The 14673-nt window shown below is 42.8% G+C and overlaps 1 protein-coding gene across 3 annotated transcripts in view; it reads right to left on the bottom strand.

Annotated features, from left to right (window-relative positions):
• Positions 1–2084: 2084 nt before the first annotated feature.
• Positions 2085–14673, bottom strand: part of PROSER2 (proline and serine rich 2) — a 46091-nt gene continuing 33502 nt past the window's right edge. For all 3 annotated transcript variants that reach the window (XM_036908123.2, XM_057498189.1, XM_036908124.2), the window contains 2 exons: positions 6913–7165; positions 2085–5875 (listed from right to left, as the gene is read on the bottom strand). In XM_036908123.2, coding sequence (XP_036764018.2) covers positions 4863–5875; positions 6913–7165 — 1266 coding nt within the window. In that variant the 3' untranslated portion in view covers positions 2085–4862. The remainder of the gene's footprint in view (positions 5876–6912; positions 7166–14673) is intronic.

Genomic DNA, 14673 nt, shown 5'->3' with positions numbered 1-14673 from the left:
TCTGCACATAGCAGGCCCTACATGGGAAGGCCCTCCCTGAGTTGTCCTCCTCTTTGAAATTGGTCTTCACAAGGCAGAGGTTATTTCCCCCAAATTCAAAATGCTTAAACACCGAACAAATGGTCAAATAAAAAGACATATTTTGTCTTATTTCATGGACCAGGAGACCTGCAAAATAGGAAAACTAGTTGTAAGCATAAAAGAACCCTGTAGCATTGTCATCCCGGTAAGTACTTAGGGAGGTGGATTTGAGGAGGAATTAAGTAATTGTGTAAAGCCCACAGAGACCTGAACACATACTCGGTAACAAGGGCAAGGCTCTTGCTGCGTGTCTCATACTTCAGGGGTGTATACCACAGAAAAAGAATCAGAGAGTGCCAAGGATGGAAAGCAGCCAGTCACCTGGAAGCCAGTATGCACACACGTGCAAGCACACACGCACGGAGTGCCCAGTAATCTGGAGCCTCTGCACCTGCGCATGGATTCCTTGTCCATTCAACCCCTCCCCTCAAAGGTATTTCCAGGACTTAGGTTACTACCCTTGGCTGCTCTGATTCACACACAAATACTCAGAGGGTGGTTTATGAAGTGTGACCTGTTGATCAATGACTAAGTTCCATTAGCCTTAGCTTTCAAATGTGAATTCTTACCTATGACCCCGGGCTCAGACTGCCACAGCTACTATCTTTATGGTGAGCCGGAGACGTGGGGGGAGTGGTCACAGGTTCCCCAACGAAGGCACGGAGCTCGTTGCTCCAGCATCCAGAGAGCAGACCCAGCAAAACTAGGGTGGGATTCCCCTCAGAAATGCTCCCTGCGTCTCATAAATCTTAGTCAGCTGGGGAAACAGGTGGCTTCAAGGACCTGGCAGAAGCAGTGGGGGTCAGGAAATCCTACATGGAACTCAGCCAGTGAGGAAACCAGGATTCCTCCTGACTCAGCACTGCCCTTGATCTTTGTTTCCCCAAAGCAGAAGGGCTTGTACAGGGGGCCCGTGGCAGACAGATCTACGGACTTGCTAAGGACCAGGCGGCAAAAAGCAGTGCTCGGAGGGTGTCCCAGGGTAGCACAATTCTCTAGTTGGGGTGGGCCCTTCTCTCACCTCCTGCTCATCAGGGTGATTTATGGGTCTCTCCACCCAGGTTAGAGGATATTGTGTTTGCTGGTTAGGCTTTCTTGGTTGTTTCTGGAAATCAGCATGTTCCCGTTTTTAGCTCACTGTTGAATAGAAAGTTCATATAGTTAAGATGATTAGAAAGCAGGCTGACAGGGTTGAAGCCGGCATGTCAGTACCGTGCCAGAACCACGTGGGGCAGGCTCGCTCTGGCTCCGGGGTCCTTGGTGGCTCCCCACAAGGACAGTAACCAGGAGGGAGAGTGACTGGCATTTCCTCAGACTTACGAATTTGCAATGTGTAGGAAAGTTTTGTTTTCTCTTTTTGAATAAAAACAGACATCTTAAAGGACTGCAGCTGTCACACAAAGAAAGGCTGACCATTTTTGTGCTAAAAAGTGCAGGACAGGAAGTGCCTTTAGGTCATCCACCAGTGGCTGGTCTTTTCTCTAGTGCAAAGGGTTTTCCCCCAACACTGCTTTTGCTCTTAGAAAAGTGGGTGATTTTGGCTGGGATGGAAAGCAGGAGGTGGGGAGGACTGTGGTCAGCAAGAGGCGGCAGGTCGACGTGTTCCTGGCAGGCCCGTGCACCCATGGTCCTCTGCTTTAAATTTAGTTTGAGTTCCAGTTTTCCCAGAACATGGCAACTTGGAGCCTTGCCTCTCTTCTCTCAGATATCTGAAAGCAGCTTGTCCAGCGAGCAGATTAGAAAAGGATATGGGAACTTGTTCCCCATACTTTAAAGCAGGGAAAAAGCTTTTTGTGAAGAGAAGAAACAAAACCTGTTTGGTGACTTGTCATTTCAATGAAAACACAAGCCTTTCACAGGTGAGCCTTCCCCACACACCTCCCCTTCTTTCTGCCATCCGCTCGCAGGTGGGGGCAAGAAGAAAAACAGAAGGCAAGCTCTGTACCTTCAGAGAACACGATGATTTGATGACAAACATGTAAGAACCCAAGGGAGAAGTTTAGGGGGAAAAAAGTTTATTTAACTTGTCAGGGTGATAAAATACACTCAGAGTAACAATGCTTCATTCTGCCACCTCCATGAGGAAAACAGCACAGCGGTTACAGGTTTCTTGATAACAATAAATTGCTTTCATATTTATCTTATTTCTCTCTCTTCATTCCTCTTGAACAAACATAATGAAACAATTTCTTAGATCACCTGTATGAAAAATATCTCCACTAAGTCCTCTGAAAGGTCAAATTCCTCAGAGCAAGAGCTGTGGGAATTTAATAAAAAGAAGACATTTCTGTTTTTCACAAATAAAAAGGTCAACTCTAAGGATTCCCTAGGCCTCACTTGTCACCTCCATTAAGCTCTTCATATACGTGGGTTTCCAGTGGGGAGCCTATGTTGGGAGCCACCCATCTGGAAAGTTGAGTGAAGAAACTTCTGTTGTCAAAAGTCAGCTTGTGTGGTGGAGAGGCGCAGGGATTTGCTTAGGCTGAGCCCTCTGCTGTGAGATCCAGAGACATAGGAGGGACACCCTCCCACACACACACCTCATGCCTTTTTTCCACAACAAGCCTTATAAGAGGACGGTGTGAGCTGGGGAGAGATAAAGATCAGAATTTCTATCAGTCTTGTAAAGATAAGTATGTATACCAGGAACCAAATCTGGGAGCAGAGAGGAGGAACTGGCAGAGGCTGTTTCCCTGGCAACTGTCAAGTATAACTTTTGCAGATGAGAAAGACTCAAATTTGGCCCTTTGTACATACCTTCCTAAAATCAAAGGAGAACTTCTTTATCCTGATTTTTAAATATTAAGATAAAGAGTCTCATGAAAATGGAGACTTATTTACAAGTATCACTTGAAAAAAAATCTGGGCTCTCAAGATTGATCTTTCCTTTTCATTACAATTTTGCTTTGAAATATGGTCTTTAAAATCCCTTTGAAGATGGCCCTTTCAGAATGCCCTATCATGCAGCTATGGCAAGAAAGCAAATGCCCCTCAGCAAGCTAGATGTTTTTGCTGATACTCACACATACAAGTTAATTAGCAGCTATAATATGAACCATGTACAAAACATATGGCTTTAATATGGGTTTTGGGTACAAGAAATAACCAGCATAATAATCAGTATAATAATGAATAAATAGGTAGAAGAAATTATGAATAAATAGAAGGATATAGCCATTTAAAATAATTGAGAGTAAGTACAAAATGCAAAACCGAAGTTGTTTATACTTCAGATAAGTCTCTAAATTTATTTTTCAAAAATGTAATTTTGAAACCTGATACTAATATATAGGCAAGTTGACCTTAATCATAATGAAGTCATAGGATAAGATAAAAAGAAATAATTCTCATATAAAATATATTTAAAATGTTAGCCTTATCAAGACCCTCTATTTTTAAACACTGTGTATGGCATCTCATTTTGAAAAAAGGTAATACAGCCTTCAAGAATCTTTTAATCAAATTCAATATAAACGGGAGTAAAATAAATGCTATCTTAAAAACCTGTAAGTTTTTTAAGAAGTTTATTTTTAGAAGTTTAAAGACTCCAGCCTTCAAAGGTTTTGATAATAGTGCTGGTAGTTACAACTCAGCATGTAAGATGGAGTCTGGGAGAAAACCAGTTCTTTTCATGCTGGGTAACCTAGTTTTTTCCCTTTTAACTTAATCCTGAGATCTCCTCCCGGAACAGGGGATCTTAAGACGCTTTGGTTTCCTTCTATTTACTGCCTACCTTGGAACATGCAAAATCAAGTCGGTGATAAATTAAAATTAGGTTACAATTAGCTGATACATTAAGTCTTTAAAATGTTCTTTACTAGAAAAGGAACTATCTTGTTTATCTGGAAGCTTATTTGGAATATTACTTTAATTGGGAACAGAACAACACATTGCTGAGGAAAAAGCACTTTGGAGATGTGTCCTTAAAAGGCTTCTAAATATTAGGAAGTAACAATTTCTGTGTCATCCATCACAATGCTGAGACAGTCCACTGTATCTACTAATAGAATAGGAAGCGCCTGCATCCTCTAATTACTTAGTAGGGTTTTAAGAAGTTTATATATATGCAGTAACAAATGTGTGCGCACACACACAATACCTATATATGTATATGTTAACGTTTCTATAAACAGATGTCCATGTTTACACACGTTCATACACATATCTCCCAGGAACACAGACCCTGTAGTCTGATGAGACTTGCTTTCTTAAAATTACCACCTTTCCCAAAGTCAACCTTTCTGTTCGACTCAAAATTATTGTAAATCATATTCTAAAAGTTTCACTTCAATTTTCAATTTAAAAAAACTGGGCAAGCCCAATCATATCAAGAAACAAAGGTGTATATAGAGCTATTTACCCTTCAAAAACAAAAACCCAGAGAAGTATTTTAAGATGTGAACATTTAACAAGCATTTCTTTTTTGTTTCCTAAAGGAGGGGAACATCCCTTAGAGAACTGAGTGTAATAGATATAAACTGGCCTTCACTTAATGTACGCGGGACAAAGGGCTAGCTTGGAGCCTCAAGAATAACAATCAGACCCCATCTCCTACATCCAGACAATACACGGCGTTCACGTCACAGAAACCTGTGTGATCCCAAGGTGACTGCCCGAGTCCTTGAGAGAAGCCAGACAAGGGGGGGGCGGGGCTCTGACAGCCGCCGCTCCCCCGGGGACGCGCCCGCCCTGCCCAGTCCTCGCCGGGCCGCGGCCGCCCTCTGCGCGCACGGCGCGGGTCGCAAGGACGCGCCCGTGGCCGCGGCCCCGCTGTGTCTCGGTCACGAGTTCTCCTTCAGGAGGCCGAGCTTGCGCAGGGCCTCCCTGCGGGCTTCCTCGGTGGCGCCGCGGCCCGCGAACTGGACGGTGACGCCCTGGGGCCGCACGCCCACCGCCCTGGGGAGCGAGCCCGCCCGCCTGCGCGCGTCCTGGCCGCAGTCGGGCTGCTGCGGCGCGTCCAGGCTCTTGCTGGCGTTCTGGCGCGCGAGTTTCCCCGCGGGGGCCGCTGCCGGCCGGAAGGCGACAGTTTTCCCGGCGGAGGCGAAGGCCCCGGGCTGGCTCCTCAGGGCGTCGTGGATGCTCGGGCAGCCGTTGGCCAGCGGCAGGGCCTGCTCCGTCTGCACCGCCCGGGACTGCCGACCGCCACTGCGCCCCTCGGCGGGCGCGGGCACCGCCTCCCGACCCGGGGCTGGCCCGCTGGGGCCACGCGGCCCCTGCTCCGCACCGACAATGCCCCTCTGCTCCGAGGGGCCGCCCTTCAGGGCGCGGCCTGCCATGTCTCTCGTGGAGAGGAAAGAGACCCCGTTAATGTTGGCCAAGACGCGGGCTTTGCGCTCCTGCACGTTGACGGCCGCCTTGGAGATGGTCTTGTTGAAGTCCTTCCCCGCGCTGTTGGTCACGCTGATGTTGCTCGGGAAGCGGTGGACCTTGGGCACTGGCGGGGCCACGTGTCTGTGCCACAGGGAGTGGTCTCCCGGCCCGGGATCCCCCGGAGCCAGCGTCCTCCATTCCCCAGGCCGGCCCTCCTTAGAGGGCGACGTGGGCAACAGCGCTTCGCGTCCCGCCAACTTCTCAGATATCTTCTGGGCAATGACGAGTGGGGTAGGGACCGACCGAGGCAGTTTCGGGTGCTCTGCGGGAGGAGAAGCAGGGGGCAACTCTTTCCTGGGGTGGGCTGGGGCCGGAGGCAGCGGCAGGGTCTGTGGAACCGGGGATTCTGGCAGCAGAGGACTCTCAGCACCTTGCTTCCTGCACAAGGAGACAGGAACGTCTTCCTTTCCAACAGACTCAGCCCCTGAAAAGTAGGGAGAATCCTCATAAGTTACCACCTCATGTAAAAATAAAGGCAGTACATTACCTCTTCTCTGATTTTAAAAGGATCTCAAGGGGACATAATACCAATTTCCACAGTACCTCCTGTAAGCTGTAACCCTTTATCCCTGTGTCTTGGACTAGTCAAAGAGAAGGCAGGGCATGGTTCTCATAGGCACTGGGTGAGGAGTGAGTCAGTGATGGTGAGACGCTTACAAGTCAGCGCTGTGAGTCAGTACCTGGGACTCAACACCGGAAAGCAAGCTTCTAAGGACCCATCATCAGGAGGTGTGGAACAGTGGGGGATAGTAACTCACCTTATCAGGGGTTTTACCAAGGGAAACAGGTGGGAAAGTACTGTGGCACACTACCAAACAAATCCATCAGGTCTTTCTAGGTGAAAGCTAGCTGGATGTGTCCTCTCACTGGCCTCCACGAGTCAGGAGTGGTTCCTGACAGCCAGGTGGAATTGAATGCAAGTGTCTTTGAGCCTTTACTATATCCTTAGCACATAATCATTTGCAGATCACCTAGCACTTTTCTGTACTTACATTTATATACCTGTCTCCTGCTGCAAAACTGTAAGCCATGTCTTATCTTCGAATCCTCAGAACCCCATCCAATGCCTGCCACCAAGTGGGCACTTAAAATTGATATGAAATTATCATGTTAGAGAATTGATGGGCAAGGTGGCAACTTTCAAAAAATGTTTTCCTCGGTACACTTAAATGATCTGACACTTTTAAAGGATCAGTTGGTCCAAATTTATTTTAGGAACTCTACTTCAAAGAAGTGATAAAATGGGAAATTCATAGTAAGTTTTCTTTGAAGAGATGGCTGCTAACTAAGCTCCATATATATATTCTGTAGTATATGAAATTGTAATACACAGCCCTGCTTAAAAAGAAAACACGTTTGCCCACACTGGCAAAACCAGGGGAACAGAAGGAAGTGCCTGTGTGTCTTATGTGACACTAGGGAGCTTGGTCAGAGGCCTGGGACATGCGTTTTACACCTCACCTGCTGCTTCAGTCTCATCCAGAGGGCACTTGGGGCCCCCCACTGAAGGTCCCGGCTGCACTAAATCGATGACATCTTCTGGCTCAGAATGACTGGAAGTGCTCTCTTCCAGAGACCAAGGAAAGTGGCAGTGTACCCCACTGTCACACAAGATCTGCTCCTCAAAGTCATCTTCCAGGGAGTCGATTGTCTCTTCAAAAAACATAATGACATCCTTTTCCTCATGTGTGAGGTACTTCAGGCTCTCATCATCCTACACAACAGGTATGGAGATTAGGAAAGGAAAAAATGAAATAAATGGTGGCTTTGCTGAAGAGAAAAAAAACCACGACAAAGTCGGGATCCATACAGAGCCCTGGAAGAGTTCACACACTCTGGAGTTTCCTCTTAGGGAGAGTCTGCCACTCGCTACCACCCCCCGCCCCCCCCCCCATCCGGCCCTCCCCCAACTGTGCCTGTTTATGCTTCAGCATTTTACCCGCGCTGCCAAAAAGGTGGAGCTTGATAGAGGATCTGAGAACCTGTCGCTGGCTCTAGCTGTGGTTCCTAGCGAGTCAGAAAGCTGCTTTTCTCAGGGCTGCCTTGGCAACGCTGTTTGCAGCGTTCTGCCCTCAGACTTACTTGTTTTCCCATAACAGGAACGGGGCGGGGGGCATGGTGGAATCTGGCCGAGGAGTGGAGTTAACTCACATATTCATCTCCTCTGTCCAGAAACCTCACTAAACAGTAATGGGACTTACTATTTTTTTAAAGGCACAAGTCACTAAGACAAAGTAATAGGAAAAGAGATGAAAGCAACAACATTTGGGAAGTTAAATAGCAGGAAGACAGATGTCATTATCTCAGAAGATCCAAGGAAGTTGAATTTCAGTCAGCAGTTGGGGCAAGTCAGTATCAACCTGCTGAGACGGGAGGCCCCCTGAGGCTCAGGCAGTGGGGTGCTGAGTAATCCTGGAAGTGTGGCGAAGAGCAGAATGGGTTGAAAGCCTCCTGTAGAAGCAATTAAGTCACCTTGGCAGAAAACTAGATGTTTTTTTTCTTGAAGAAGGTAAAAGAGATTTGAAAGGGGGACAACAAGCAGAGTTGATGAGGGGCCATATTGAAAATGGGGGTTAAATGAACCAAACTGATACCTTCTGGACAGAAGATTGGAAGTCTTTTCTAGGGAATCTGAACGAATGGTCCACGGGCCAAGAGGCTGACACCACAGGTTCCCCAGTGAAACAGCAAGATTACAAGTGAAGATCACAGTCAACAAACCCCTACACAGAATTTTAAATCAATTTCCTAACATCCTGCTCTTATATATGTACATATATCTGATCATCACCAGGCAGTTGAGAAAACCTTTATCAAAACAAACAAAAAGAAAGCAACTTACAAACTATGCGGGATGATTCAAGTTTCAAAAAGATTATCATTAATATCCTCAGAGAGATAAGAGGAGATATTGAATCACTAAATAAGAATATATTATTTTTTAAAACTTGAAGACAAAAAAGAGCTCTTAGAAACTAAAACAATGAGAGCAGAAATAAAAAACTGAACTAAAGCCTAGAAGGTAAAGTAGAAAAAGTCCAAAAAAAATTTTTTTAATGGAAAAGAGAAGAAAATTAGAGGATAAGTGTGGGAGGGCCAATATATGAATAATGAGTGTTCCAGAAAGATAAAGCAGCACAAAGGGAAAGGAATTATCAAAGTAAATGAGTAAAATAATTCAAGGTAATGTCCCTAAACAGAAGTACTTGAGTTCCTACATCGAAAGGGGCCAACAGAATAACCAAATGAATGAAAATAAAATCAACCTATGCATCACTGTGAAATTTCAGTATATTGAAGACCAAGGTTCTGAAAGTTTCCCAGAGTGAGAAGCAGGTCATTTAACAAAAAATCAGGAATCAGAGCAGCAATAGACTTCTCATCGTCAATATTGGAAACCAGAAGCCAATGCTGTGATTCTTTCAAAGTTCTGAATGAATTCAGAACTAGAATGCACAACCTAACCAAATTAAGGTTAGGGTAGAATAAAGATGTTTTATAGACATGTGAGGTCTAAACAACAGATCCCCCTCCTACACCTTCCCAGGAAGCTGCTGCATGGTATTGGGGGAGTACACATATTCCCCCAGACAGGGGAGTTAGTATCAACCTGCTGAAGCCCAGAAACAGAAGCAAATAAAAGAAAGCTGAAGGGCATCCTGGGATAATGGTGACATCCACAGGATGTCAGGTGTGCAGTGAACAACCAGCCTAGTTCAGAGCAGGCCAGACGGCTCCACAGAGGGCAAAGCAAGCAAGCAAAGCCAAAGCAATTATTAACCACAGAAAAACTAAAGTCATGAGAGAAAACATGTCATGTATGAATCGGTTTACCTATAGCAATATACACACAGACACACACACCTCTGTGTGTACACATACAGATATATTAATTATATTAGTTATAGTAGCAAGAAAACAAGCAAAACAAGAGACAACCTAAAATGTCCAATAGTGAGGAAATGGCTAAACAAATGGCACAGCACAGATGGATTATACAGACATTTTAATGGTGTTTTCAAAACAATATAATGCTAAGTAAAAAAAAATGCAGCCAGAAAAATATGGTTGTCTTGGTTTGACTTAAATATATGCCTCCTTAATATATACACACATACAAAAAAGTGCTGAAAGGATATATAGTAAAGTTATCTTAGTGGGGCAATATGAAGATAATTGATATGAACAAAGAAACAGGCATGAGTTAGAAGTTGCCTCTAGTGAGTAAAAAATGAGGGGAGGGGTACATGGAAGACTAAGGCTTTTCATACATTTATATAAAACTGTTTGACTCTCTAAGAATGATTTTTGTTGAAACAACACAAAATGGTAGAAGCAAGGATGATTAAGAGCTGATCTATCTGGTGAAGGTAAAGCTTTTCATGCTGTGATCTGAGAAGTAGTGAAACACCATCTACCCCAAAGCATCTCCTCCCAGGCTCATCACAGAGCATGTGGTCTCCACAATTTTCGAGACCTTTCTTTGGCTTAAGGCACAGTATACATTTGTTTTTGGTATGATTAATGCAAGAATGCATGCAAATTTCTCAAACTAGCCTGGCCATATTAGCTTAATCTGAAGGAAGGATGCCTTGGGGAAGGACACTATCTATACATGGGTTCAGTAAATAGATGTATAGAATATTGCTACAAAAAGATATCTAGAGCATGGGTCAGGCAAGCAGAAGGAACAGAATGCTGCCAGGGAGAACAAGCCTTGTGTGCCCATTGGCTACAAACCTATATACAACTGCTGAGTCATAAGGCAGGGTCTGCTTTGGTGGATATGGCCAATAGTTCTCCAAAGTGGTTGTACCGACTTACACTCCCACCAGCAGGGTTGCTTGGTCTCCGGCTAGGTATGACGGGGCGTGCAGTGTCTCCTGATTTTCAATCCATTCCCAAGGTGACTTAACAGTGTTGGGCATTTTTTTTTCATAATACTTAAACTAGCCATTTGGAGATCCTCTTATGAGGTGTCTGTTCAAGTCTTTCACCTATTTTCTATCAAGTTGTCTTTAAAAAGATAATCTATAGGATATACTAGATACAAATCTTTTGTTGGATATATTTATTGAAAACTATCTTCTACTCACTTGGTTGCTTTTTCTCTCTCTGAATGTGGGTCTTTGGATGACTAGTTCTTTATTTTAATGTTGTACCATGTTATCAGTCTCCTCTTTCATGGGTAGAGCTTTTTGTGTCCTATTTAAGAAACCACTACCTACTCCATGGTCATGAAGCTATTCACCTATGTTTTGTTCTAGAAGCAATACTATTCTTAACCTTCTAATTTAATGCTGTAGTTCTTCTGGAACGTGTGTATGGTGTGAGGTCAAGATTCAGTTTTCTAAATTGATACCCAGTTGTTCTAGTACCACTCCTTGAAGAGAAAGAATGTCCTTTCTTCACTGAAGGTCTCCTTGGTTGTTAAGTGAGTTTGACAATACACATGTCAGCCTGTTTCTGGACTTCTTTTCTGTTTGTCTATTCATTTGTATACCGGTAAGTTTTAAATATTATAACTTTATAATAAGTCTTGGTATCTGGTAGTTTAAAGCCCTTCAGTTTTGCTCTTCTAAGTTGGTGCTAGCTTTTATTGACTCTTTTTATATGAGTTTTATATCAGCTTGTCAGCTTCTATATACGCACATATATACACACACCCCTGCTGGAACTCTGGGAGTGCACAGAAATTCCTCAAATTGAGGAGAACTGATGTTTACAATATTTTCTTGAACCCACAGGTATGGTATACACTTTTATGTATTTAGATTAGTGGCTCTCAAAGTGTGGCCCTTTGACCAGAGCAGCACATGGAATTTGTAGAAATACAAATTCTCCAGCCTCGTCTCAGAGTGACTGACTCAGAAACTTTAAGGGGTGAGCCTTCAATCTGCATTTCAACATAGCCTCTGCATAATACTCATGAACTAAAGGTTGACAGGCATTGATTTGGTTCTTTAATTTCTGTAAACAGAATTCTGTAGTTTCCAGTGTGAGATTTATAGTTTTCAGTACAGATTTTCTTAGGTATCTGTTGTTTTTTGACACCATTATAAATGGTGCTATTTTTAAATTCTCTAACTGTTGCTGTTATATAGAAATACAAAGTACACTGATCTTGTAATACGTAGATTTAACTACTTCAGATTATAGTAAAACTATAATTTACTATAAGTAAATTATCTATTTAACAATAAATTGTTACTGCATATAAACTAACAGTTTATCTACAGATTCTTTTCAGTCTTCTACATATACAGTGGTGTCTGCAAATGACAGATTTTTATTTCCTCCTTTCTGTTCCTTGTACCATTCATTCAATTTTTTACTCTGCCTTTTTGTACTGTCTGGGTTTTCCAATCAGCTAAACAGAAGTGGCATCTTTCTCTTGTTCCCAAATTCAGGGAGAAAGCTTTCACTATTTCACCATTAAGTATAATGTTTGATGTAGGTTTTTAAAAAATGATCTTTATCAGATTAAGAAAGTTTTCTTCTATTCCAGGTTTGCTATGTGTGTGTGTTTTTTGAGTTTTGTTCAATGCTTTTTCTTCATTTATTGCTATGGTTCTCAGTGGGGGTGATTTTACCTTCTAGGGGGCATTTCGCAATGTTTGGAGATAGTTTTAGTTGTCATAATTAGGTGGGTGCTACTTGCATCTGATGGACAGAGGCCAGGAGTGGTGCTATGCATCCTGCAATGCACAGGATGGCCCACCACATGAAGAGTTCTCTGGCCCCAAATGTCCACAGTGCTCAGGCTTAGGAGATACGATCATATACTTTTTCTCCTTTTTTCTGCTAATAAACTGAATTACAATGACTGATTTTCAAATATTAAACCAACCTTGCTTTCTTGGAATAAATCCAACTTGGTTGTGATGTTTATATCTTTTTTATACATCACTGAATTTGATTTGCTAATACTTTGTTTAAATTTCAGAATCTATTCATAAAACAGACTGGCCTATAATTTCCCTTTCATTATAATCAGGTTTTGTATACCTTTTCTTTTTAAAATTTAAAATTTCTTTTTAAAATTCAGCTTTTGAAATAATATGCCCTAATGTTTTAGTTTATATTGTACCTTTTTGTTCCACCTTTTGAGTTCTGGGGGGCTTTGGGGGGTAAGGAACAGACTGATTTTAAGAATATTCTTTCTTCAGCTGAAAATACAACAGTTCCATATTAACAAGATCTCTGTAACTATATCAATTTACATATCTACAGTTGCATTTCCTCTAAGAACTTCAGTATTTCTCTAAAAACAGTGTCAGTATGAGGGAAAATAGAAGAGTGGCAAGATACTATAAAGGAAAATGGGCACAAAGTATTCCTTATTTAACACTGCACCAAGGAAAAGAGGACTGGATTAAGAAAAAACAAGCCCCAGTCCTGTAATATAGCAGTCTACAGAACATATGACTGAAGAATTTCCATTTTATTCTGAGAATTCCAGGATCTGGTTCTACCTACTTTTATAACCACAGGGGTGGCAAACTTTTCTGTAAAGGGCCAGATAGTAAATATTTGGGGCTTTGCAGGCTTTATGGTAGCAACTATTCAACTCTGTCAACGTAGTGTGAAAGTTACAGACAATATATTAATGAACAAGCCTTGCTTTGTTTCAATAAAACTTTATTTACAAAAACAGGTTAGGGGCCAGATTTGGTCCACAGGCTGTAGTTCACTAACTCTTGTTCTATACTCTAATTAAATCAAGTCATGTTCTATTTCCTAAGCCTGTTTCTATCTCTGCATAGCCACATCTTACCTATCCTTCATGGTCCTATTTAAATATCACCACACCTCCAGCCTACTCCCATGGCATTGACTGAATCAAACATTCAGATATTTGAGCATCTACTGACCATCGGGCAATGTAAATACAACAGTATAAATAATGTTCTTACTGTCTAGTCGACCACCTCATGAGGGCCTTAGATAAGGAAATTGGTAATTACTTTATTAGAATGTGGAAATGGCGATGGCAAGGTGACTATGGGATGTTGTGGAAACATAGCTTGGATATCAATCCACACTTTTGTGGAAGGAGGTTTGATCTGGAAATCCTTTGGTGGGGAAATGATAAACATCAGTAATCTGAAGAAGTGAGTGAGGGTCAAACCAGAAGGGACATGGGATATAGTTAGATGTGCATTCTGGAGAGACCATGTTGGCCATAGTGAGGGAAGTAGTGGGAAACAATTTAGACAAGAGGTAAAGGTCATCAAAAAGTCATGGTGATGGAATGATGAGAAAGGGATGTGTATGAGAGATACTTAAAAAGTAGAATAGACTCCTTACATAAAATTCTGTTTTTTACTACAGTCGTTCATCACCCATGATTTTCACCCCCCCAGACTTTACACTAATGGAGAGATTCTTGTCTGATGTACGTCTGAACTAGCCCCGGAGTTGAGAGGCTGTGTGATATCCAGGGGCAGTCACTGTAACCAAAATGTCAGGACCTCCTCACTGTGCCCTTCTTCTCTGGCCTCTGGAGACCAGAACATGAACTTTCTAAGACATCCAATGACACAATCCATTTTGTGATTTGTCTGTATTTTTGTGAAGATTGGTGCGGTCATGTGGAAGGGGTCACAGTGTGTGGCATGAGTGTTCCTGCCTGTCTTTCCTCCGCATACCCTGCTCTGGCCCCATCGATTCCGCACACACTGTGCCCTCCTTACTGCTGCTCCCCTGCATTCACCCTAAGATAGTTCCATTTTTTTCTTCTCTTTATGCAGGGTAGTGTAGTTCAGTGACTCAACACAAAACAACTTGCAAGTCTAAAACCATTGGGCTCTTAGCATAACAAGGGTCCCTGTAGTTAATAACTACAACCATGGATGTTGTTAGGATGGCATGATAATGATAATAACCATAATCAAAAAGGAGTCTTCACCACAACTATTTGTTGAAGAAAAAGTCTAAGGAAATAAATGAATGCTCTCTACCCTCTTCCTCCTACTCTGGCCTTCCCAATTCAGTGCTCTGATAGGGTTATTCACAGGTTCTCTTAGATAATCTACTTTGGTTGGGTATAACAGCTTTTTCTTGGGTGTATAGACAGAATTAAATGGGCAACTGGCTTATCACAGACCTTCAGCTTAGTCACATGACAACTTCCCACATGCAGTGAGGGGCAAAAATGAGAATGGAGGATAGAAGCTGTGTCTAATCCAGCCCCAAAGCAAGAATTCCCAACATGAGATT

This window comes from Manis pentadactyla, chromosome 3 (assembly GCF_030020395.1).
Source record: "Manis pentadactyla isolate mManPen7 chromosome 3, mManPen7.hap1, whole genome shotgun sequence".
Classification (NCBI taxonomy): domain Eukaryota; kingdom Metazoa; phylum Chordata; class Mammalia; order Pholidota; family Manidae; genus Manis; species Manis pentadactyla.
The sequence above is the reverse complement of the archived record's forward strand: the minus strand, read 5'-3'. Positions and strand labels throughout refer to the sequence as shown.